This window comes from Oppia nitens, unplaced genomic scaffold (genome assembly GCF_028296485.1).
Source record: "Oppia nitens isolate AA-2021 unplaced genomic scaffold, nextdenovo-longstitch-racon4-pilon3 scaffold5_pilon_pilon_pilon, whole genome shotgun sequence".
Lineage (NCBI taxonomy): Eukaryota > Metazoa > Arthropoda > Arachnida > Sarcoptiformes > Oppiidae > Oppia > Oppia nitens.
The window spans coordinates 742501-766796 of NW_026533243.1; the positions used below are offsets into that span (position 1 = coordinate 742501).

The window sequence follows — 24296 nt, forward strand, 5'->3', positions numbered from 1 at the left end:
ATTGAATGCAATTATCTCTATTAAAATTTAGTTTCTATTATAATCTATTGTGTCTACAATATTATATAATAATAATACTACTAATAATAATATGATTATTATGTACATAATGTCAACTTATTTAATTATAGTGTCATAATTAGTTAAGTATGACATTTATAATGCAAACAATTTAGCAAAAAATTTTACGAAAATTTTTCTAATGCAGTCTTTAATTGAATTAGTTTATGCATCGTATGTATGTGTGTGTATGTATGTATGTATGTATGTATGTATGTATGTATGTATGTGTGTGTGTGTGTGTATGTATGTGTGTGTGTGTATGTGTGTGTATGTGTGTGTATGTGTGTATTATCTTTATCATTGACTTATTGTTAGCAAGTGAATGGTAAGTGATTAACTAAACAGGTTAAACATAAAAAAATATATAATTATAACCGAAAAAGAAAATCGTTTTATAAATAAATAAAATATTGAATTTTATTTTGATTATAATATAAAATTAACATAATAATTTCTACGTGTAAATATAATTATGTAAAAATATTATTAAATTTTTTCATAATAATTATTTTTTTAAAAAAAACTATGTATAAAAACCGATAATTGTTGCGGTTTGGTTCAAATTTAGACAATAATAACACCAAAATAATAAAATTGATTATTACTACTTTTTTAACTATCACAGCTCTACTATTTATTGACAATAAAAACAACAAATAATAATAATAATAAAATTGTCCTGGGGCAATTTTCTGGTTTATGATAATAAATATCTCTATTATATAAATATTTAAACATCAAACATATATATATATAAAAAATATTATATAATGACAAAAAAATTGCATAGATACTACTAACTAGCATATGTTTTATCCATGGATTGTATTTATATTTTATATTATATATTCCCTATACAAATATATACTGTATATATTTATATCGTATATATAATATCTGAAAATTTTATAAGATATACTGTTTATGTAGTATAAAATATTTATATATTATAAATAAATAGTAGTCTCGTTAGGTTTTTAGGGCTAACCTACAGCACTATTAACAAACAAACACAATTGATATCAATATTATCAGGGTATGTTTGCATAATTTTAATAGTATTATATCATTATCATTATTAGGAAGTATTTTATTTTTTTTTGTGGTGATAATACTTAGAAACTAATTATATATACATTAATAAAATATTATATAATAATAAGTTTGGTATTTATTTATTTTTTTTTTGGAAAATTATAGTTTACTATGGAGTGGTAGGAAATCAATTTGTTTTACATATAATAGTATATGACAATAATAATAATAATAATCCAATTTATTTTTATTATTATTAAAATCAATTGTTAAAAAAATATAAAACATAAGTGTGTACTTGTCATAAATATATCTCTCATCTTTGATTTTGATAAGTGCTAAAAAAAGTTGATTATTATTAAATATATTTATATTTTATTTACATAAAATGGTAATTTACACAATTATCTTGAATAATAAATAATAATTTTCAAAATAAGTTTTATTCACAATTTTCAATTAATTAAAAATAAATTATTTTCTATTTAATAGTACTGTATTAATATATTTGAAAATATTATAAAATATTTCATTCAAATTAATTGCACTGTTTTATGATTTGCCAATCAATTGCAATGATATCATAACAAATTTAATTCATTGATTGGTAAGTTTTTTTCCAACAACAATATCTGTAATAAATATTAGATATGATATGAAATAATAATAATAATAATATGATATAAACATTTTTTGTAGCCTTCAAAAAAACACATACACATACATTTTACAGTACATTTACTAATAATATTAAATACATTAAATAATTTTTATGTCTGCATAGTTTAGTACATTTTTTTTATTTAGTTTAGTTTAACTCATAACTAACAATATACTGTATATACAGTATACTAGTATATTAGTAAATATAAAAAATTCAGTCAATAATTATCTAAAAAAAAGAGTGATATTTATTTTTTTGTTATATATATATACAGTATATAATTGACAAATAAAAATTATTTTTCATTAAACATATTCACTACTATACACCCAATGGATACTGCAATTTTGGTAAGTGTATATATATATATATATATATATAAATTTATATCGGTATATATACTATACTATATATTATACTAAAGAAAAAATTGTTGGTTTGGGCCCACAGTTAGCCTAAATAAATAAAAAAACATATATAACGTGTCATCTAAACTCTCTCTCTCTCTCTCTCTCTCTCACACACACACACACACTCTAGTATCCACTGGTCGGCTCTATTTGGGTGCGATTAGCCGGCGTTTTCGGTGCACTGGCCGTAGGACTGGGCGCCTACGGAGCACATGTAGTTCACGGTGATAAGGACTTGTCACCGCATGTCAAAACTATCTACGATACCGGCAATCGTTATCATTTGATACATTCGCTGGTATTGTTGGCCATACCATTGGTTGCACATCCCTGTCTCAGCGGTACACTCATTACGATAGGCATGTCCTTGTTTAGCGGTGCCTGTTATCTGCATGTGTTTACCGGCAATAAGGATGTGACCCGATTTGCACCGATTGGTGGCATAACTTTGATGATCGGTTGGCTATCAATGGCTTACAGTTAGTTAACAACAACAACTTTAGTAAACTAAAAATCTAAAAATAAATCTATATATATATATATATATATCAAATAAAAAGATTTAAAAATATGTGTATACTTTATTAAAACAATTTTTATTATAATCTGTTTTGTAATAATAAATTTAAAAAAAAAAATATTTGATACTATTGTATTAATCTCTATTATGTTTAGTTAAGTTAGTGTTTTTTACAAATAACCAAAAAAATGACAATGTACATTTTTTGATAAATATAATAATTATAAAATGTCATATGACTTAACAAATATCGTTATTGTTTTTTTTACTAAATAATATTAATATAAATTTAATATAATCAATACAATTAATGTGATATACAATAGTCATTTATAGTATTTTATAATATAAAATAAATTTTTTATACTGTTTACTGCAATCGTCATTGAATGTTTTTTTTTTGTAAATTAAATTTTTTGAATAAAAAATTATTATTATTTTACGATAAAAACAAAATATTATTTATTTCTTAATTTACTTAATAAAGAAATGAGATTGACAACTAATAAAATAAAAACAATTTAATTTTAATTAAAAAATAAATAAATCTCATTTAATATTGTATTACAATTTTAAATAACAAATATTGCATAAATAATACAATATTTAGTTTTATAATATTAGGTAACTTTAATTATTCAACGTATGTTACAGCTATAAAAAAATTATTAAATTTATAATCAAATATTATGTTAAATAAAAAAATATCCGATTAAAAAATATATATATATTAATATTAAGTTATAATTTATCGTTTTTGAAATAAAATTTAAAATATTAAACAAAAAAAAACAGTAAATATATATTTTTAAAAATCTATTATTAATATTAATCAAGAATCCTTGATAATCATTATTTGTTGGCAATCATATATCTGTAAATACCATATATATGTAATGTACTGTATAATATACTGTATATACAGTGTATATATATATATATATATATATATATATATATATATATAGAGAGAGAGAGAGAGAGAGATGTTAATATTTTTCAAAAAAAATTAAGGAATAGTTTAGTTTAAATTATAAAATATTTTTTTTGTTTTTGTTTTTTATGGAAAATTTCGTATTTAAATCATGAAAAAGTAATTATTAAAATTATCTAATATTGATTTTATATATATATATATTTTAAATCCATAGTACAAATAATTTGATAAACTATTATTATTATATTAGAAAATTATCGATTTAACCAAATAGTTGATAATTTTGACAATAACTATTGATTTTTCATTGTATTATATTATGTTTGGAAAAAAATAAATCAAAATTTCTAAAGTAATTTTATTTTAAATATATAATTTTACTAATGATTAGATTTATAAAAATTTCAGTTAAATTTTTATCACTAATCAGAAATCTTTAATATATGTTGTCTACTAAAAAATATTACTTACAGTACTGTTTATACAATTTATATTTATGGTTATAAGTAATAATGACAATTTATATCTATTGAATATTATTCAAAAACAAACCATAATAATAATAATATCATTAGTAGACTATTTTATATTTTCAATGAAACTTTATATATGAATTTATACTATATATATATATATATATTTGATGAATTCATAAGTTTTATTTTAAAAATATTATACTATTAGTAAAAGAAAATATTGTTTTTGTTTATTTAATCAGTTAGTCTAATGGATAATCAAATTTTGGTAAGTATGGACAGTTGTGCAGCCAAAATAGTGTGCACATACCTATAATATATATATATTATAAATAATTAATTCAATATCATTTAATAGCTATTTTAAAACTAATTTATATAACTATATCATATATATAAAGTATCCGTCGATCGGTTCGATTTGGGTACAGTTGGCCGGCATTTACGGATCACTGGCCGTAGCTATGGGAGCCTACGGTGCTCACAAAGTTCAACATAACAACCAGCTATCGGATCATTCAAAAGTGGTCTACGAAAGGGCCAACAAATATCATCTGATACATTCGCTAGTACTGTTGGCCATACCGTTGGTCGGTCATCCCTGGCTAAGTGGTTTACTGATTACAGTAGGTATGACACTGTTTTCGGGTACGTGCTATATAAACGTATTTACTGGTAATAAACAAATTACACGTTTGACGCCCGTCGGTGGAGTCACTCTTATTATTGGTTGGCTAACTATGGCCTACTAGATATGTAGGTCTACTATATCATAATAGGGTAGTAGTAGTAATATATCAAAATTATTAATATTGTCTAATAATAATTATATTTTTAAAAAAATATTGATATATAAGTACTGATAATAATAATAAAAAATATAATATTAATCTTCAACATATTAAATATTAGTGATTAATTATTATTATTTAGTTTTTTTTAATCTACTACTATTATATAAATTTAATTAAAATTAAGTATCTAATATTTATTATTAAATGTTATTAGTATACAAAAAAAAACTAATAATGATACTATAGTTTAATAAATATCATTAATAAATTTAATTAAATTATTTTTTTCTGTTTGATTACAAATGATTTATTTTTTCAAAATCTAATAATAATTTTTGTTTGAAAATTAATGATTTTATTGATTATAGACAACATATATAACTCATAATACTATATATAGTATATCCAATTTGTATATAAATTTTTATATTATTATTATTATTATTATTATATATATATATATATTCAATATATAAAGTAATGTCAAAACAAAAATAATGGTTTTTTGTAAAATCCATTAATCATTGAATTTACAAAACTCACTCTCAATGTTCACTACAAAACATGAAAAAAATTTGTATGAAAACACTCCAGTGATATGAAAATATATATATATTATATGTTATATATGTATAAATATAATATTTTTTTCAATATATTTAATGTATGATAATGTATGTTAATATGAATTTTGTTTAACATGTCATTCAATATCATTTTTCGGTCAATTTTTATGGCATTATATATATATATATATGTTTTGGACGGGTTATACATATACCAGTACTCTAATACTACTATTTTACATATCATTATAAAATACAGTATATACAAAAAAAACAAATAGATTTATTGATTTCATAACAATTATATATATATAATAGTTTATATATTAATATATTTTTAAAAATTCTCCAATAATAATAGTTAAGTAAAGTATTATAATATCGTATTATACAAAAAAACAAAATAACTAAATCAAATTAAAACAAAACAATAATAATAAATAAATAAAAACCTAAACAACAAATTTAAAAGTATTATTAGAAAATGCATTTCAAACTATATATAAGAGTCTTTATATATATATATATATATATATATACTGTATATATCAGTATATATTTTTGTTAATAAAAAAAAATTCCTAAATATTGTTAATAATTATTTTTTAAAAAAAATCATTTTTCTAACTATAAATTTTTGTTGAGTTTCGGTGGTTTTACATCAATGTCTAACCGTTTATAGAGATACTTATAGGTTATAAACCAGGCTATGATAGCCCAGRCACAGGCAATCAGTTTCTGGATCATTGTATGATAAAACAGTGATGTCTGAAGTAACATAAAATCCCAGATAAGCGACAAACTGGTAATTAATAGAAACAGTATACGCAATGGTACGGCATATTTAGTGTACAGTCGATACTGTTCCCKATCGGGTACAATATCGGGCCGGTCGTAGATATTGGTGTTYTCCATAAACAACTGATTGCCAAATGGTTCCCAACCCAACATAACGGCRCACTCTTCGATGAGTATGAGATTGGAGAATATCAACAAAAACGTGTGGCCACTGATGTCGAATCCCGATAGCCATTTGTGGCCCGATTTGATACAAATATTTTTGGTTGTAATAACTAACAAATAAACAATTGAAACAAATAAATATTACGGTAATATAATTTGTGTAAATTGAAATTCAATATCAAATGTTTTATATAAGGTTACAGCAATATAATAGTAAATTTGTATTTTACGCTATAATTTATAGAAATTACACCCAAAAAAATTAAACAAATTTACTTATCATTATAACTACTGTTAACCATTAAATAAAACTTTTGGTTATTTTTGACGGCAAACTGTTAATTACTTGAATCCTTGGCATCGATATTGTTTGAACAGAAACCGGTGATGTCCTCCAAATGGAAAAAAAGATTTACAGACACATACCAGATAGCAGTGTTGGCCAATAGCCGAAACAATTGTCTGGTTCGCAAGTATGTCAACAATCGTTTCAATCGATAGCCGATATCTTTGCCGGCATTCTTGTGTCTGGCGTCGCCGTTAAGTGCCGACAACGACTCATTGGCACTATCATTGCCGTCGCCGTCGACTGTCCTCTCGAGTATTGTCGCAGTGATGGCAATCAACGGTGTAATCAAAGTCAGTGTCCAAAACCAACCGATTTTGACGAACCACACGTTCAGCGGATTCGTCTTCTGGGTCTTAAACATGAAGGCACGGGGAATAACGGGTGCAAAATCATTGAGCAGACCGCCAACGACCACCAGCGATACGTAGGCCATCAGTCGTCGATGGATCAGATCTTGACTTGTAATACGACGACAGATACCTGAGTGAGAGAGAGATGGCATAAATAAAGAGATTATTGATACAACAAACAGTGGCCTACGGGACGTACCCATCGATATCATGGTCAACACGTGCGACAATGAAGTATCGGTTGTGATAAACTTCTGGCGCAACTGTTGTTGGTCTCTGTTGTTATTGGTGGCCGTTGTTGTCGTCGTCGCCGTCGATGATGATGTCGATTGGCGGCTATACTTCATTAGCGACGGCCGTTGACTACCGCCGCCGCCGCCACTACTCCTGCCTTTGGCCATATCTTTGGGGGTGATCTTCGGGTGAAAGTGTGATTTGATTGCTTTCAAGTTGTTTTTCAGTGGCCACTACCGTCTCTAACACGTGTCGGAAAAGAAAAACGCGCGTCCGTTGGATATCATATACAACAACAACACATAAAAACACGTATTATTAGTAATATTTGGGGAAAAAAATATTTTTTTTTATTATAAAACAAATTATTATAAATTTAATATACAATTGAATTGCAATTTGTTTTCAAACATTACATTACAGTATATTAATAATACATTTGTTAGTGTAATACAGTATATAAATACACATTGCATAACATTTTCAATTTGTATTGAAGACCATTCATACATAACGTGACAGTCAAGCTATGTGTTGGGGGAGAGAGAGATCTATTTAGTATTATATGTGTGTGTGTGTCATATAGTACATTATATACTATATAGCCCCCTATTAGGGGGGCATACAATTGCGTATAAAATGTTTACGTGTGTTGTTTAATAAATACAGTATTGAATTGAATAAATATTTTTGGGATTTTTTGGTTTTAGTTTGCAATTATATTATTATAATTATTGTGTTATACATACATAACGTACAGTAATATAACAAAAAAAATTTAAATTATTTAAATAATGTTTTTTTTTTTAATTTGATATTCATTGATAAATTGATTAATTAAAAATAAATAAATATTATTTTAAATAAATTATAAAAATTTAATTACATTACACACTAAATCAATAGTTTTGATACACAAAAAAAAAAACAAAAATTTATTGAAACCTAAAAAAAATTGAATAACAAAATAAATTTTATCAATTAATTACTTTCTAATCGATCCAAAAAAAAAAGTTTTTTGTGACACTAATAATAATAACGACAATAGGATTGATTGAGACACACATAGAGGATAAGGGATGTTAAAAGTTTGACGCACTGGTAGTACTAAGCGGTTGGTTAACATCGCCGGCGATGTTGTTATTGTTGTCCAACACTGACCGCTGATCTTCTTCTTCTGCTTCTTCTACTACTACTTCGGAACCGACTTTGTCATCAATTTTGGACAGTTTTTCCCGACTAAACTGACTATCGTTAGACTCCGGGCCAATGGCCGTCGCCGCCGTCAATAGTGTGGTCGGTGTGGGTATGTATCGTAACTTTTGCAGCTCCTGTAGCTGATTGATCAGTATGTCCTGTCGTTCGAGAAATTCATCCAAATCGCGATTGGGATTTACAAACGACTGCCGATATATTGGCAAATATAGCATGAATTTCATACGTCTGGACAAACCCATCAGCGAATCACGAAATGCCAGTTCCATGAGCTCATAGCGATAGGGTATGATCTCTCTGTCCACTGGCCGGTCGTCAAAGTAGAAGGTAAACTCCTGACACCACGGTTTCAGCCGATCGGCCATCAGGTCATAGTAGGCATGTATTTCGCCGTAGTGTACGACCAGATTGGGCAGCCATTCGGCAAACACACCGGTGCCGAACACATTGAATCTCATACGCCATCGTTCGGTACCGTCGTGTGCGGTCCGCATAAACTTTGGATGTTTTGTATCGATAATTGTCACATAAAAGTTGAAGCCGTTGTGTGTAATGCGCCTATAGTTGTGTAGCTCTTGTATCTCAACGCATCGGGTCTGCTGTTTGCCGTCGACACCGGTTTCGAAACCCCAGTAAGGCTTTGATCGTCGACTGTATGACCAGTTTCCCGATCGGCTCTTAAGCACCATATCTTTTGATTGAATACTATTTTTGGTTGCAATTTAATTGATGATTAATTAAAATAAAATATACTAAAAATAACTAATTAATTGATTTAATGATTGATTGATTGGTTTGATTAACGAAACTATTAAATAAATTTTATGGATATATTTTTCTGTTGAAATTAAATTGTTTGACTTATTATTTTAAATTTGAATTTTTGATATAAAGTAAATGTGTTTGCAATATGCAAATGCAAACAATGTAAAAATTTTTATTAATTATACTGTATTTTAACTAATTATAACTAAATATAAATAATATTAACTAATATTAGTGTTAATTTTTTTTTTTAATAATAACAATCAATTGATAATTATTATTATTAGACTATACAGTAGTGATAGCGCGCGTGTAATTGATTTCACGTGCGATATAACTGTAACATTGAATACAAAGTTTGAATTTCAAACATAACTACAAAATAGAGAAAAACTGTTAAAAACTTTTTGATTAGTCATTCATTTCAACCGATTCTTTGTATGTCTTAAAACTCTTAACCATTAATTTCAWTGAATTTTGTTTTTTGTTTGTTTCAACAGTTAATTGATTTAAACAAACAAAAAACTTGTGATTAATATTCACGACAAAACACTTGTGTCCATCAAATACTCTTTGATTACTGATTGTTGATTTTGCTGATTGATTGACGACTGTTTGTGTGTCCCATCATAATCACCACATCGTTGCACAACATGTCTACCACTAGACGACAGTCAATGTTATTATCGGTGGTGTCGGCAGTGGTATTGTTATCGCTAACAGTTTGTATGGTATCGACAACTGTCTCGGCCGAGGCGGTGGCAACAACTAATGGCAGTCAACCACCACCACCACCACCACAACAACAGCATCGGTCGCATCGATTGTTTCGTCGATTTTCGTTGTTTTGTTCGGATCTTCAATCTTTGGTCGGCTGTTCAGCAAAGAAATGGGATGTCGAAGATGGATTTCCATCGGCTGAAAAATTTAACCAAAATAAGTATTGTTGCCATAGTTTGGAGATATTTTGCCAGCAAAACAAACTGGTCAGTCATTCATTGATTCATTGAGTATACTATGATTAAACCCCACTTCCCTATACCGGTGTAGTGTTCAATCACCGGTTTTTTGGTGTTGTCATTGTTGTTGAATAAAATTACATTTTACTGTTTTGTTTGTTTTATTAGCACAAAGAAGGAAAGAGTTGTACGGCCCGTACAAAGGAAAGTCTTGACAAAGATATAAAAGTTTGTACCGACAAAGGCTTTATCACCAATGAAGCCAATTGTAAGGGATTGTCGCCCAAAGATATAACCAACGATTTAGGCTGCAAGTCGTATGTTGACTGTTATAGTGACGAAGCGCCGCCACCCGATGCCAATGGTGGTGGTCTAGTGGTTGTAGTCAATTCCACGACTTCGAGTGTCCGATTATCCCTATGGATGGCCATCACCGTCATTGTCATCGTTGTTGTTGTTACGTCGGTAGTCAAACAGTAGGTGTGTTTATAGTCTAAAGTCAATGGACACACACCTAATCAATCACACCTACCGTACATATAATTTTCTCACAATTTATTATATACAGTAATTGATTACATAGTTTTTTATTAATTATTTGATTTGTTGTCTAAATTTTTATAGCCATTTGTTTTGTGTTTATTTCATTGATTTATCATTTTTTATATAACAAATTTATTTTTAATTTAGTTTTTATTTCTAATATTTTATTGTATTTGTTTAAAGTATTTACTTTATAAATAATATGTCTAATACTGTAAATTAGTAAACTGTTAATGAATTAATATTATACCATTAAATATTGCGTTACTTATTAAATATAAATAATTTTACTAATATATTACTTAAAATTTTTTTTTAAATATAATAATCAATCGATAATTATTATTATACTATTCAGTAGTGATAGCGCGCGTGTAATTGATTTCACGTGCGATATAACTCTAACATTGAATACAAAGTTTGAATTTCAAACATAACTACAAAATAGAGAAAAACTGTTAAAAACTTTTTGATTAGTCATTCATTTCAACCGATTCTTTGTATGTCTTAAAACTCTTAACCATTAATTTCATTGAATTTTTTGTTTTTTTTTTGTTTGTTTCAACAGTTAATTGAATTAAACAAATAAAAACTTGTGATTAATATTGAAACAAAAGTTATATAAAAAAAATAATTAAAACAAAACACTTGTGGCCATCAAATACTGTTTGATCACTGATTGATTGACGGCTGTGTTTGTGTCCCATCATAATCACCAAACCGTTGCACAACATGTCTACCACTAGACTACAGTCAATGTTGTTTTTATCGGCGGCGGCGTCGGCTTCTGTGGTATTATTATCGCTAACTGTTTGTATGGTATCGACAACAGTATCGGCAACAACTAATGGCAGTCAACTACCACAACAACAGCATCGGTCGCACCAATTGTTTCGGCGGTTTCTTTTTGATACAACCTGTTATGATAATCTTAATCCGTTGCTGAGGTGTTCCCAGGATAGATGGGATGTCGACTTTCATGCAGATGCAAATATGCGTTGTTGCTATCGTTTGGAGGCATATTGCCATCAAAACAAACTGGTCAGTCATTTTTCATTAGTTAATACTGGGTTTTAATTAACGGGTATTAAACCAAAAAAGTGTTTATTTTTTTAAAGGCCAAAGAGGGGTCAAAGGGGTGTAAGTATGTTAAGAAGGAAACTCTTGTCGATCAAATAAAAGACTGTACCGACAAAAAGTTTGTGACCAATGAAGCCAATTGTAAGGCATTGAAGCCCAAAGATATGACCGACCATTTGCTATGCAAGTCGTATACTCCTTGCTATAGTGACGAAACACCACCGCCCGGAGCCGCTTATGATGAGCCAATGATTGTCATCGGTACGGCGGAATCGACGGCAGCCGACAACAGTGTCCGACTATCCTTATGGATGGCCATCATCGTCATTGTCATCGTTGTTGGTGTTTCGACGATTACCAACCAGTAGGTGTGTCTAAAGTCTATAGTCAATGAACACACCTAATCAATCAAACATCAATTTATACAATATGTTTAATTTCTATATATATACAGTATATATTTCATATATAATTTTCTCGCAATTTATTATACAATTTATTACATATTTTTTATGAATTATTTCATTTGTTATCTAAATTTTCATAGCCATTTGTTTTTTGTTTGTTTCATTGATTTCTCATTTTTTTATATTAAAAATAGATTTTGAATTTAATGTTTATTTTGTTAGTTTTGTTTTTGTTTCTATAAATTATATTAAAATATATTTTCTTTAATTTACTGTATATTATTTTTTTGTATAAAGTATTTATTTTTTTTTAAAATATCGGTAATAAATTAGTAAACTGTTAATGAATATAATACATACTATAGTTACGATAAATACTATTTTTTTTATTTTTAATAAATAAATATTAATACATTATTCCAAGATTTTAATGTAAAGATTAATGTTTATTACAGTATTTTATTTATCTATGAATTTTCTACGATTTCATTTCATATATATATTATATATAAACAACACAAACTAACTAACTGTCCGAAATACTACCGATTCTCTGGGCTTTAATCGACGATTTTAAACTTTAACCCCTTTAAGCCACCGATGGTTGAGGACCTGAGGCATTGTAAGTCTTTTGCTGACTTCTGGTTCAAGCAGTTTGGAAATCAGATCTTTGCTGTCGTCACTGATTGGCAATTGTTGTAGTCTATAGTGTTTGGTCAGCTGTTTGGTGCGCAAGTGTTTGACGGTAAACGGCATTTTGGTGGTCAACATTACATACAGTACAACACCCATTCCCCAACAGTCGTTCATCATAGCGTCAAATGGCTGTCCGCTGAGCAGTTCGGGCGATGCGTAACCAGTAGTACCGCACTGGGTTTCGGCTAACATGCGATAACCGCTTTGTGCATTGAAACAGGTTCGGGCAAACCCAAAGTCGGTCAGTTTGGCCACTGTTTTCTGTTTGTTTAGCAAAATATTCTCGCATTTGATGTCCCGATGGGCTATTGCTTCGTTGTGTATATAGTCCAGTGCTTCGGACACTTGTCGATAGTAGCGTTTGGCTACCGGTTCTGTCAATGGCCGGCGATTAGCGTTAATCATATCCAACAAATCGCCGCCTTCGGCCAATTCCATGACTACAAATATACGATTACCGATCAACAGTATCTCATCCATACGGGGTATAAACCGATGCTTTAGTTTACGCATAACATACAGTTCTCGCGGCAAGAATTTGCTTCTATAGTCTTCGGATACTTTTCTGGTGTCAATCACTTTGATGGCCACATCCTGTCCATTGTATTGGCCTTTGTAGACATCGGCGTAGGCGCCAGAGTTTAGCGAGTATTTCTCAATAGTATAGCCCTTACGACTCAATATATTAGACTCTTCGTCCGATAGTTTGACTAACTTTTTATCACTCGGTGTAGTCATCAATAGGACAGGTCGTCGATCGGTATCAACACTACTATTGCTAATCAATTGCAATAAACATGTATATAAATAAATAACAATTTTAATGATAATTGTGTTATACTGTCTGAGCTGTAAAATCAAAATATTAATCACAATTTATTTTTAGTGTTTTATTTTTCTACTTATTGTCTGAATTGAATTATTTGATAAAAAAATCAAATTAATCATTACTTTAATAATAGTGATAGCGCGCGTGTAATGACTGTAACAATGAATTCAAAGTTTGAATTTCAAACATTAATACAACAAAAAATAGAAATAAACTGTTTTTAAACTAATAATTATAATTTTTTTGAGACAATTTGCGCGAAACAAACAAATAATTTTTTGAAATTACAACCAAATTAGCAGTTATTGTTACTAATTAAGAACTACTAATTTAATGATTGATATTTTTTTTGTACAGCAATTTGAATTAATTATCCAAAAAATACAAAAAACTCGACCGTTATTTTCATAGACAGCTACGACAGAGACGATCCACTATTAACTGATATTATCTGAACTAAATTTGATGAAATCCAATATGAATAGCTATAGATTAATGACTATCATTATCATAGGTATGACATCCTTCCAACCCCTTATCTCTAAATCCTTTTAAGATTTAACCGACAAATTTCTAACCGACACACTATATCTAACACTTATTTCTTACTCTGTCATCTCTGTCCTCCCTCTTCACCCGTCATAGTGACCACAGCCGCTGAGTTGATCGGTTTGGTTGATTGTGACGATGACTTTTGCCAACTGTTTGCTAACAAACACTATCAGCTGAGCTATACGTTTCAGAGGATACGGTTCACAACTAATCCGTTCACTGATCTCAAAGTGTTTGCCATCGACGACAACATATGGACGCATAGCGACTCTTTCCATAAGTCGGTTATACCTGAGATATCCGGCACTAAATATAGGACTGGTTTTACGTTGAGAGACCAGGAAGACGCAGCCATTCATGGATTTCTTAGGGTATTATCATTTAATCTCTACTCTCTTCTCTCTCTTCTCTCTCTTCTCTCTCTTCTCTCTCTTCTCTCTCTTCTCTCTCTTCTCTCTCTTCTCTCTCTTCTCTCTCTTCTCTCTCTTCTCTCTCTTCTCTCTCTCTCTCTCTCTCTCTTCTCTCTCTTCTCTCTCTCTCTCTCTCTCTTCTCTCTCTCTCTCTCTCTCTCTCTCTCTCTTCTCTCTCTTCTCTCTCTCTCTCTCTCTTCTCTCTCTCTCTCTCTCTCTTCTCTCTCTCTCTTCTCTCTCTCTTCTCTCTCTCTCTCTCTCTCTCTCTCTCTCTCTCTCTCTCTCTCTCTCTCTCTTTCTCTCTCTCTCTCTCTCTCTCTCTCTCTCTCTCTCTCTCTCTCTCTCTCTCTCTCTCTCTCTCTCTCTTCTCTCTCTCTCTCTCTCTCTCTCTCTCTCTCTCTCTCTCTCTCTCTCTCTCTTCTCTAACATTTTTATTCATTAAAGGCCGACAAACCACTTGTCGATTGGATTGGATTCCCGGGAAAAGATCTGAACGATCTGTCAAACCCGTCACAAGTGCCTGGTCTGCCTCAGTCGCACATTCACACCAACTATGACCAGCAATTTAATCCAACTCTCAGCCTATCATTGTTTGACAAAAACTGGATGTGTTTCTATACAATCAATCCCGACGGTCAAGATTTTATCGGCAAAATGACTTGCATTGACTTTGAGGACAAAAAGGCACCAAAAAATGTCACCCAAAAGATGATCGACGAATGGAAGGATATGCCATATTTGCCGCTGTTTACCGGCAATCGTCACGTCTACGAGATTGTACTGATTATGGGTCCCTATTCTAACGATAAGTTTATGGTCTACTATAAGACCAACACTTCCATAGAGTTTTGTACGACTGATGTCAGCGGTTTCAGCTTTGAGGTAATAATAGTTGGATAGGGGTTGGGGGTAGAGAGTGGTTAGGCGTGTAAAGTGTTTTTTAATAACTATAATAATATGTTTATACTGTATTAACAGTGCAATCAGGGAACCAACACATTGATCGACTGTGTAAAGTTTACGCCACCGCCGCCGCCCACCCAACCGACAACACAGATGGGCGAAGGAGCGGAGGGCGAAGGTCTTGGGTCGTCGTCAAACCAAACTACAAGCCAACCGGTCGGCATAACAGCAGATGAATCTGGTAATACATCATCTGTCGGGTCGACCACTGCCAACAGTGACAGCGGTTCGTCTCTCTTATGGATAATAATAGTTGTGATAATCATTATCATTATTATTGTTGCGATTGTCATATGTGTCGTCTGCTTTATGATGGGTAGCCGTAAGTCGGAAGACAAAAAAGACAGCGATTCGTCAGCGGCACCGGTAAAGTCAAAGTCCGCTAAATCGTCGACCGGACAGTCAAAGACTGGTAGTAAAACGGGTACCAGTAGTACAGGTGCTGTTGGAAAGTCGAAGTCTAGTCTGCCCTCCAATGTTGGCGATACGGGAAATCAGATGAGATCGACGATGTAATTCATATTTATTTATCGAAAACAACAAATCAATCAATTTTTTTAATGATATTAATGATTATCTATTATTGTTTTTATTTTTATTTTTCATTTTTGCTAAATATTTATCAAATTTGTACATTATTTTTAGTATACAGAATAGTATTATAATTTATATATATATATATATATTGTAATTTAATTTTTCGACAATTTATTTTTATGTTTTACTATTTATATTTACAAATTTTGTATTACTTTTGTGTTGTTTTTTTGTATTAAATTTTTATCGTTTAATAATTTTGTATTTTATTTTTTGAGAGATATTTACTGTATKTATATATATATATATATAATGTGACCCTGATTAAAATTAAATCTTTAAAAATAATATTTTTATATTTCTATAAATATTAGGAAAATTATTAATAGTGACTTTGCGTGCATTCAAATAGATATGTTATTTTATAATATGATAATTACTACTAATACTGTACTAACATTTACATCGATAAAAAATCTACAAATAACTTTGACAATTAATATAGTAACTAATTACCTAAATTATATTATTGTATTACATTATATTTAACTAATTACTAAATATACTATATTTAAAAAAAGTTCAATAAGTTTAGTGGTATTATAAAAAAAATCTATACTATWAATTCACTATCATTTACAATAATAAATTATGATTTATATAACTGTATATAAATTACAATATAAAATGCAATAGTTTCAAAGATTTAAAATAAACTATTATAACTATTATTGTCAAACATAACATTAACAAAATTATAACTAATTTAATGATATAATACACAAATATATTTTATATACAGTAAAATATCTAAACTTAACTCAAAAATTTTTTTATGTTTGAATAATATTTGTAATAACAAAATAATCATTAACTTATTTGTTTAATCTAATAAAATTAAAAAAATAAATATGAAAAAAATATAATACTTGATATTTAAAAAAATGTTATTTTATATTTATACTTTTCAAAAACTTAGTAACTTATAAACTGCAAAATTTTTTAATACAATTTATATACACTATATTTAAAAACGATAAGTAATAATATTAATTAATTAAATAATAATTGGTAATTATTATTATTATTCAATTAACTAATATTATGGATAATATAATATATTCAACGAATGACAATACAAAACAAACACAGACTTCGGTCGAAGAGGTGCCCCGATTGGCCATTGCATGGCTTGATCTGAAATTTTATGGCCGATCGGCAGTATCGATGAGTCGATCAAAAGTCATACTAAACGGATTAAACGGTGGAATTGATTTCAGTTCAATGGTGGCACTAATGGGACCGTCAGGTTCGGGCAAATCCACACTTTTGAAGTGTCTGAATGGCAGACATGTAGACAAYATAGATTCGTCGACCGAAATCTATTTGGCCAACGATCGCAAAATGCGGTCGGCATTCATAGTACAGGATGTGTTGGAGCATCTGCTGTCGGGACTAACAGCCCTCCAGACACTGATCTACGCATCGAAAATCAAGAACAGCAGACATCACGCAGTGGTCAACCATCGGGCAAATGCCAGACGATTATTGAAAGAMTTGATGATCGGAGACACGGAGTCAACTAATGTAGAAAACTGTTCGGGCGGTGAACAGAAACGACTGTCTATTGCACTCGAGTTGATGGCCATCAAAAAACCGAATCTGTTGTGCATCGATGAGCCGACCAGCGGTTTGGACAGTAATGCGGCCGAAATTGTCAGAAAAATTTAAATTGAATATTAATGATAATTTTTTAATACAAATATTTATTAACAGGTCATACAAGTACTGAAAAATATCTCCCGAAAACATCAGATGGCAATCGTCACAAGTATTCATCAGCCGAACAATGATGTCTTTATGACCTTTGACCAGATTATTGTATTGGCAAAGGGTGGACTATGTGTCTACACTGGACCACCTAACGGCATACGTACTCATCTGACTACAGCCAACCTGAACTGTTACGACCATCAGATGCCCATTGAAGTGTTGCTCAAGTATGCATCGAAACCGGACAATCAAATTCAAGTGTTGACCACACAAACTGATCGCCTAACTAACCGATTGAGATACCGGTGTTTGATTGAGGGACAGTTGGCTCCGCGTGGTATACAGAATAAGGCGGCAAAGTTTCAGTTCAAACACTGTTGGTATTTGTTTCAGAGATCACTTACCTATCAGATCCGTTCCCAATGGAAGTTCCAGTTGGCACAGTTTATCTTTATTGAAGTTATCATAACATTTTTGGCTTATCTATACAATCGACGAATAGGCGAACCCGACAGTTGTTTTTCATTGTCTGCCAAAATCAACGGTTCCTGTTTCAAGACGGCCGACGAGCTCTGGGAGGAGAACCTATTGTTCCAAAATCTCCGGTATTTATTCTTTGCCGGTATTGTTCTCATAGCGTTACTGGTTGTCAGTACTATACTGTTGTTTGCATCGGAGCTCAAAGTCTTTATCAATGAACGCAAAAATGGTATCAAAAAATCTATTAATATGACTGTCCCTCATCTATCTATTTCTCTTTTTTTAACTGAAAMAGGTTGGTATAGCACCGGTAGCTATTATTTGGCAAAAAACATAGTAGAACTACCAATGTTTTTAGTAATCGTAACCATATATGTAGTTATTGTCTATAAGATTAATCCGCAAATTAACGAAACCAACCGTTTCGTAGGCTTTATGTTAGTCATGTTTGGCTGCGGGTTCTGTTCACAGGGTTTAGGCTTTCTCTGTGGTATATTGTTTCGATCAGATCTCAAGATGGCACTGATCTTCGCCATCGGTGTTACTCTGATAAATCTGTTACTATGCGGCTTCTTTGCCGCGCTCAGGGATCTGCCTGATTGGGTACAATCGTTGACCTACATATCGTATATGAAGCAGACATTTGAGATGCACCTGTATCTGGTCTATGGTTTTGACAGGTGTCCGGTTGGTCTGATGTCGTCAATACTCTACCAAAACGATCTGTTAGATGAAGACAGGTTCTGGTGGAACGGACCCATACTGGCTGTCAATGCGCTGATCCTACGTGTGCTCGGCTTTCTTATACTGATGTTTAAGACCAACTCATTTAGTTTGAGTTGGTTTTGCAGTAGTMGTAATGATAGCTCAAAGAAAGCTAACCGCACCGACAGTTCACTGTCGATGATGATGACCACACGGGTACATAACATTCAGGCCATCGATAGATCTCAATACATGTAGTTCTCTCTCTCTCTCTCTCTCTCTCTCTCTCTCTCTCTCTCTCTCTCTCTCTCTCTCTCACACACACTCACACACACACACACACACTCACTCAATTTTTTTACTTTACTTAAGTTTAATAAGTTTAATAATAATATATTTATTTATAAATAATATTTATTGACTATAATTTACGCAATACATAAATATACAAATATATACATATATAGAGATATAGAAATAGTATTAAAGAAAGTGAAAGCAATTAAAAATTTATTATTGTTATTAAACATTTGCATAATAAAAGCTAAATTTAATGATTAATAAAATATATAAATTTATACAATACATAAATATTAAAACTTAATGATATAATTGTAACATTGAATACAAAGTTTGAATTTTTAAACATAACTACAAAATAGAGAAAAACTGTTAAAAACTTTTTGATTAGTCATTCATTTCAACCGATTCTTTGTATGTCTTAAAACTCTTAACCATTAATTTCATTGAATTTTGTTTTTTTTTGTTTGTTTCAACAGTTAATTCAATTAAACAAAACATAAACTTGTGATTAATATTAATTATTAAAAGTTATTTTAAAAAAAACATTTGTGGCCATCAAATACTGTTTGATTACTGATTGATTGACGGCTGTGTTAGTGTCCAATCCAGGGTTTTTAGTAAATAAATGCCTGACCTGGCAATAACCAAATAGATATGCCATAAATGCCTGACATTTTGGGCATCTATTTTATTTGCTTGCCAATTTAAATTGCTAAAAAGTTAATTTAGTTTTTTTGCCGTGTAAATTAAATATACAATTAATTGACTTAATTCTAATTACAATATAATTATAGCTATATCAAACAAATATAGAGATWAAACAGTGTTTTTTAATTAATAATATAAAATTAAAATAATAGGTGTCACCACCTGAAAATAGATGCCCAGGGCATGGCAGAGACAAGGCAGGCATTTAGCAAAATTGGCATCTATTGTTTATGCCTGCCATTATTAAAACCCATCATAATCACCATAAATCGGGTTAGGTTAAMGCTGAGAGTACTATGCATTTTATTCATTATATTTGTAATACTTTAAATTAATTTTAAAAATCAAATATAAACTCAAATTATAATTTTATTGAATAATTTTCGAGATATTCGACTTTATTTTTTTCTAATTTTACGTTATATATAGACATTATTWYTATATATAACACTAATCATAATTCTAAAAACATATCATTATGTCGAATAGTTTTTGAAATATTCGACTTTAAATTGTTAAATTTGATTAGTCTTACATTCACTGATGAAAATGATGCCAATAACTGGATTACTAAACATCAAAATACACCAAATATTTCGGTTTGTAATTATAGTAATTTATTTTWAAAATTTATATATATATATATATGTGTTGGATATATATTACCGCTGTTTTCTCTGCAAATATGTATTGTTTATTAGACGTATCCCAATACAGAGTCRAMCRCATCGACATATTCAATGTCCGCTAAATCGTCGACCGRACAGTCAAAGACTGGAAGCAAATCGGGTACCACTTTGTACTGTTGGTGTCGATAAGTCAAAGTCCAGTTTGCCCTTCAATTTTGATGTTTACTTTTTGTATTTTGAAATTTTTATATTACTTTTGTGTTTTATTTGTATTAAATTTCAAATCATTTAATAATTTTGTATTTTATTTATTCAGAGATATATGTATRTAACAAATGCGTTATATATACCGAATATGTTCCCAAACATATGGACGCATAGCGATTCACTACATAAGTYGGTTATACCCGGTTATAGTCGGTTTTACGAATTATTTAATAATATAAAATTAATATATAATAATTACCTTGATTATATTATTGTATTACATTAKATTTAACTAATTAATAAATATACTATATCTAAAAAAAAGTTTAATTAGTTTACTGTTATTATTAAAAAAATTCCTAAAATATTAATTGACTATCATTTACAATAATACATTATGATTTATATAACTGTATATAAATTACAAAATAAAATGCAATAGTATCATATATTTAAAAAAAAACTATTATAAATACCATTTACAAAATTATAACTAATTTAATGATATGAGACACAAATATATTTTATATACTGTACAGTAAATATCTAAACTTAACTAAAAAATTTTATTTTGTTTGAATAATATTTGTAATAATAAAATAATTTTATAATACAATTTATATACACTATTTTAAAACTATAACTTATAATATTAATTAATTGAATACCAAATATTAATATAATGGATGATATAATGTATTCAACGAATGACAATACAAAACAAACACAGACTTCGGATCCAAAAAAACAAACAAAACAAAAAATCGAAGAATTGCCCCGATTGGCCATTGCATGGCTTGACCTGAAATTTTATATTATATCGATGAGTCGATCAAAAGTCATACTAAACGGATTAAACGGTGGCATTGATTTCAGTTCAATGGTGGCACTAATGGGACCGTAAATTAATTTTTATGTTTTACTATATTTATTTACAAATTTTAAATTGAATTAAATTTTTATCATTTAATAATTTTTTATTTTATTTATTGTTATATATTGGCCATACGATAATATAATGAGATCTGCATTTATAGTAAGACGTGTCGGAAAATCTATTTTTATTTTTCTATAAATGGTCTACGCATCGAAAATTATTAATAGCAGACATCACGCAGTGTCAACCATAAGGCAAATGCCAGACGATTATTTTATAATATGATCGGAGACACTAGTAATACTGTACTAACATTTATATGGATAACAGTAAACGACTGTCTATTGCTCTGGAGTTGATGGCCATCAAGAAACTGACTTGAATTATATTATCGATGAGCCGATTATATTTAATAATTAATAAAATTATATCTAAAATTTTAATGAAATTATTTTTTGATACCTAATATTTATTATTAAATTAAAGGTCATACAATATTAATTGAAAAATATCTTTAAAATAAACATCAGATAGCATTTATATAACTGTATATTCATCAGCCGAACAATGATGTATCATATATTAAAAAAAACTATTATAAATCATTTACAAAATTATGACCTTTGACCAGATTATTGTATTGGCAAAGGGTGGACTATGTGTATATACTGGACCGCCTAACGGCATCCGTACGCATCTGACTACAGCCAACCTGAAATTTTACGACCATCAGATGCCCATTGAAGTGTTGCTCAAGTATGCATCAAAACCGGACAATCAAATTCAAATGTTGGTCACACAAACTGATCGCCTAACTAACCGATTGAGACACCGGTGTTTGATTGAGGGACAGTTGGCTCCGCGTGGTATACAGAATAAGTCGGCAAAGTTTCAGTTCAAACACTGTTGGTATTTGTTTCAGCGATCACTTACCTATCAGATCCGTTCCCAATGGAAGTTCCAGTTGGCACAGTTTATCTTTATAGAAGTTATCATAATAATATTGGCTTATCTATACAATCGACGAGTAGGTGAACCGGACAGTTGTTTTTCATTGTCTGCCAAAATCAACGGTTCCTGTTTCAAGACGGCCGACGAGCTCTGGGAGGAGAACCTATTGTTCCAGAATCTCCGGTATTTATTCTTTGCCGGTATTGTTCTCATAGCGTTACTGGTTGTCAGTACTATACTGTTGTTTGCATCGGAGCTCAAAGTCTTTATCTGAACGCAAAAATGGTATCAAAAAATCTATTAATATGACTGTCCCTCTCGCAGTTTCAACTTTTTTTAACTCAAATGTTGGTACAGCACCGGAAAGAATTGATTTGGCAAAAAACATAGTAGAACTACCAATGTTTTTAGTAATCGTAACCATATATGTAGTTATTGTTTATAAAATTAATCCGCAAATTAACGAAACCAACCGTTTTATAGGCTTTATATTAGTCATGTTTGGCAGCGGGTTCTGTTCCCAGGGTTTAGGCTTTCTCTGTGGTATATTGTTTCGATCTGATCTCAAGCTGGCTCTGGTCTTCGCTATCGGTCTCTCTCTAATAAATATATTACTTTGCGGCTTCTTTGCCGCGCTCAGAGATCTTCCTAATTGGGCACAATCGTTGACCCACATATCGTATATTAAACAGACATTTGAGATGCACCTGTTTTTGGTCTATGGTTTTGATAGGTGTCCGGTTGGCCTGATGTCGTCAATACTCTATCAAAACGATCTGTTAGATGAAGACAGGTTCTGGTGGAACGGACCCATACTGGCTGTCAATGCGTTGATCCTACGTATGCTCGGCTTTCTTATACTGATGTTTAAGACCAACTCATTTAGTTTAAGTTGGTTTTGCAGTAGTAGTAATGATAGCTCAAAGTTAGTTAACCGCTGTTGACAGTTCACTGTCGATGATGATGACCACACGGGTACATAACATTCAGGCCATCGATAGATCTCAATAGATTTACTCTCTCTCTYTCTCTCTCTCTCTCTCTCTCTCTCTCTCTCTCTCTCTCTCTCTCTCTCTCTCTCTCACTCACTCACTCACTCACTCACTCACTCACTCACTCACTCACTCACTCACTCTTTTTTACWTTACTTAAGTTTAATAATAATATAATTATTTATATACATAATATTTATTGACTATTATTTACACAATTCATAAATTATGGTTTAGAGAGATATATTTAATATTAATTTTGTATTTTATTTATTGTTATATATATATATATATACTGTATTTACTCTATATACTGTATAATATAATGTGACCCTGATTATTTAAAATAAATTT

The 24296-nt window shown here is 30.1% G+C and overlaps 8 protein-coding genes across 8 annotated transcripts; 6 read left to right on the forward strand and 2 right to left on the reverse strand.

Annotated features, from left to right (window-relative positions):
* The first annotated feature begins 2029 nt into the window (after positions 1-2029).
* On the forward strand, positions 2030-2727 carry LOC128961278 (transmembrane protein 256 homolog). Its single transcript, XM_054307496.1, has 2 exons — positions 2030-2112; positions 2303-2727. The coding sequence occupies exons 1-2, from the start codon at positions 2095-2097 to the stop codon at positions 2654-2656; spliced, it is 372 nt and encodes a 123-aa protein (XP_054163471.1). The 5' UTR covers positions 2030-2094; the 3' UTR covers positions 2657-2727.
* A 1559-nt stretch (positions 2728-4286) lies between these two features.
* LOC128961380 (transmembrane protein 256 homolog) lies at positions 4287-4881 on the forward strand. Its single transcript, XM_054307613.1, has 2 exons — positions 4287-4373; positions 4507-4881. Exons 1-2 carry the CDS (start codon positions 4356-4358, stop codon positions 4855-4857), a joined length of 369 nt encoding a protein of 122 aa, XP_054163588.1. The 5' UTR covers positions 4287-4355; the 3' UTR covers positions 4858-4881.
* A 1196-nt stretch (positions 4882-6077) lies between these two features.
* LOC128961958 (acyl-coenzyme A diphosphatase FITM2-like) lies at positions 6078-7715 on the reverse strand. Its single transcript, XM_054308299.1, has 3 exons — positions 7327-7715; positions 6775-7257; positions 6078-6538 (listed from the first exon to the last, which is right to left on the reverse strand). Exons 1-3 carry the CDS (start codon positions 7526-7528, stop codon positions 6093-6095), a joined length of 1131 nt encoding a protein of 376 aa, XP_054164274.1. The 5' UTR covers positions 7529-7715; the 3' UTR covers positions 6078-6092.
* A 2007-nt stretch (positions 7716-9722) lies between these two features.
* Positions 9723-10888, forward strand: LOC128961280 (uncharacterized). The gene is made up of 3 exons (XM_054307498.1): positions 9723-9779; positions 9842-10327; positions 10469-10888. Exons 2-3 carry the CDS (start codon positions 9995-9997, stop codon positions 10778-10780), a joined length of 645 nt encoding a protein of 214 aa, XP_054163473.1. The 5' UTR covers positions 9723-9779; positions 9842-9994; the 3' UTR covers positions 10781-10888.
* A 537-nt stretch (positions 10889-11425) lies between these two features.
* On the forward strand, positions 11426-12391 carry LOC128961339 (uncharacterized). The gene is made up of 2 exons (XM_054307567.1): positions 11426-11884; positions 11962-12391. Exons 1-2 carry the CDS (start codon positions 11576-11578, stop codon positions 12289-12291), a joined length of 639 nt encoding a protein of 212 aa, XP_054163542.1. The 5' UTR covers positions 11426-11575; the 3' UTR covers positions 12292-12391.
* A 476-nt stretch (positions 12392-12867) lies between these two features.
* Positions 12868-13879, reverse strand: LOC128961146 (testis-specific serine/threonine-protein kinase 2-like). Its single transcript, XM_054307351.1, has one exon. It carries the CDS (start codon positions 13762-13764, stop codon positions 12904-12906), a length of 861 nt encoding a protein of 286 aa, XP_054163326.1. The 5' UTR covers positions 13765-13879; the 3' UTR covers positions 12868-12903.
* Positions 13880-14203: 324 nt separating this feature from the next.
* Positions 14204-16296, forward strand: LOC128961098 (uncharacterized). Its single transcript, XM_054307305.1, has 4 exons — positions 14204-14369; positions 14501-14778; positions 15262-15699; positions 15796-16296. The coding sequence occupies exons 1-4, from the start codon at positions 14321-14323 to the stop codon at positions 16294-16296; spliced, it is 1266 nt and encodes a 421-aa protein (XP_054163280.1). The 5' UTR covers positions 14204-14320.
* A 1140-nt stretch (positions 16297-17436) lies between these two features.
* Positions 17437-19533, forward strand: LOC128961099 (ATP-binding cassette sub-family G member 1-like). The gene is made up of 3 exons (XM_054307306.1): positions 17437-18033; positions 18094-18799; positions 18866-19533. The coding sequence occupies exons 1-3, from the start codon at positions 17545-17547 to the stop codon at positions 19531-19533; spliced, it is 1863 nt and encodes a 620-aa protein (XP_054163281.1). The 5' UTR covers positions 17437-17544.
* The last annotated feature ends 4763 nt before the right edge of the window (positions 19534-24296 follow it).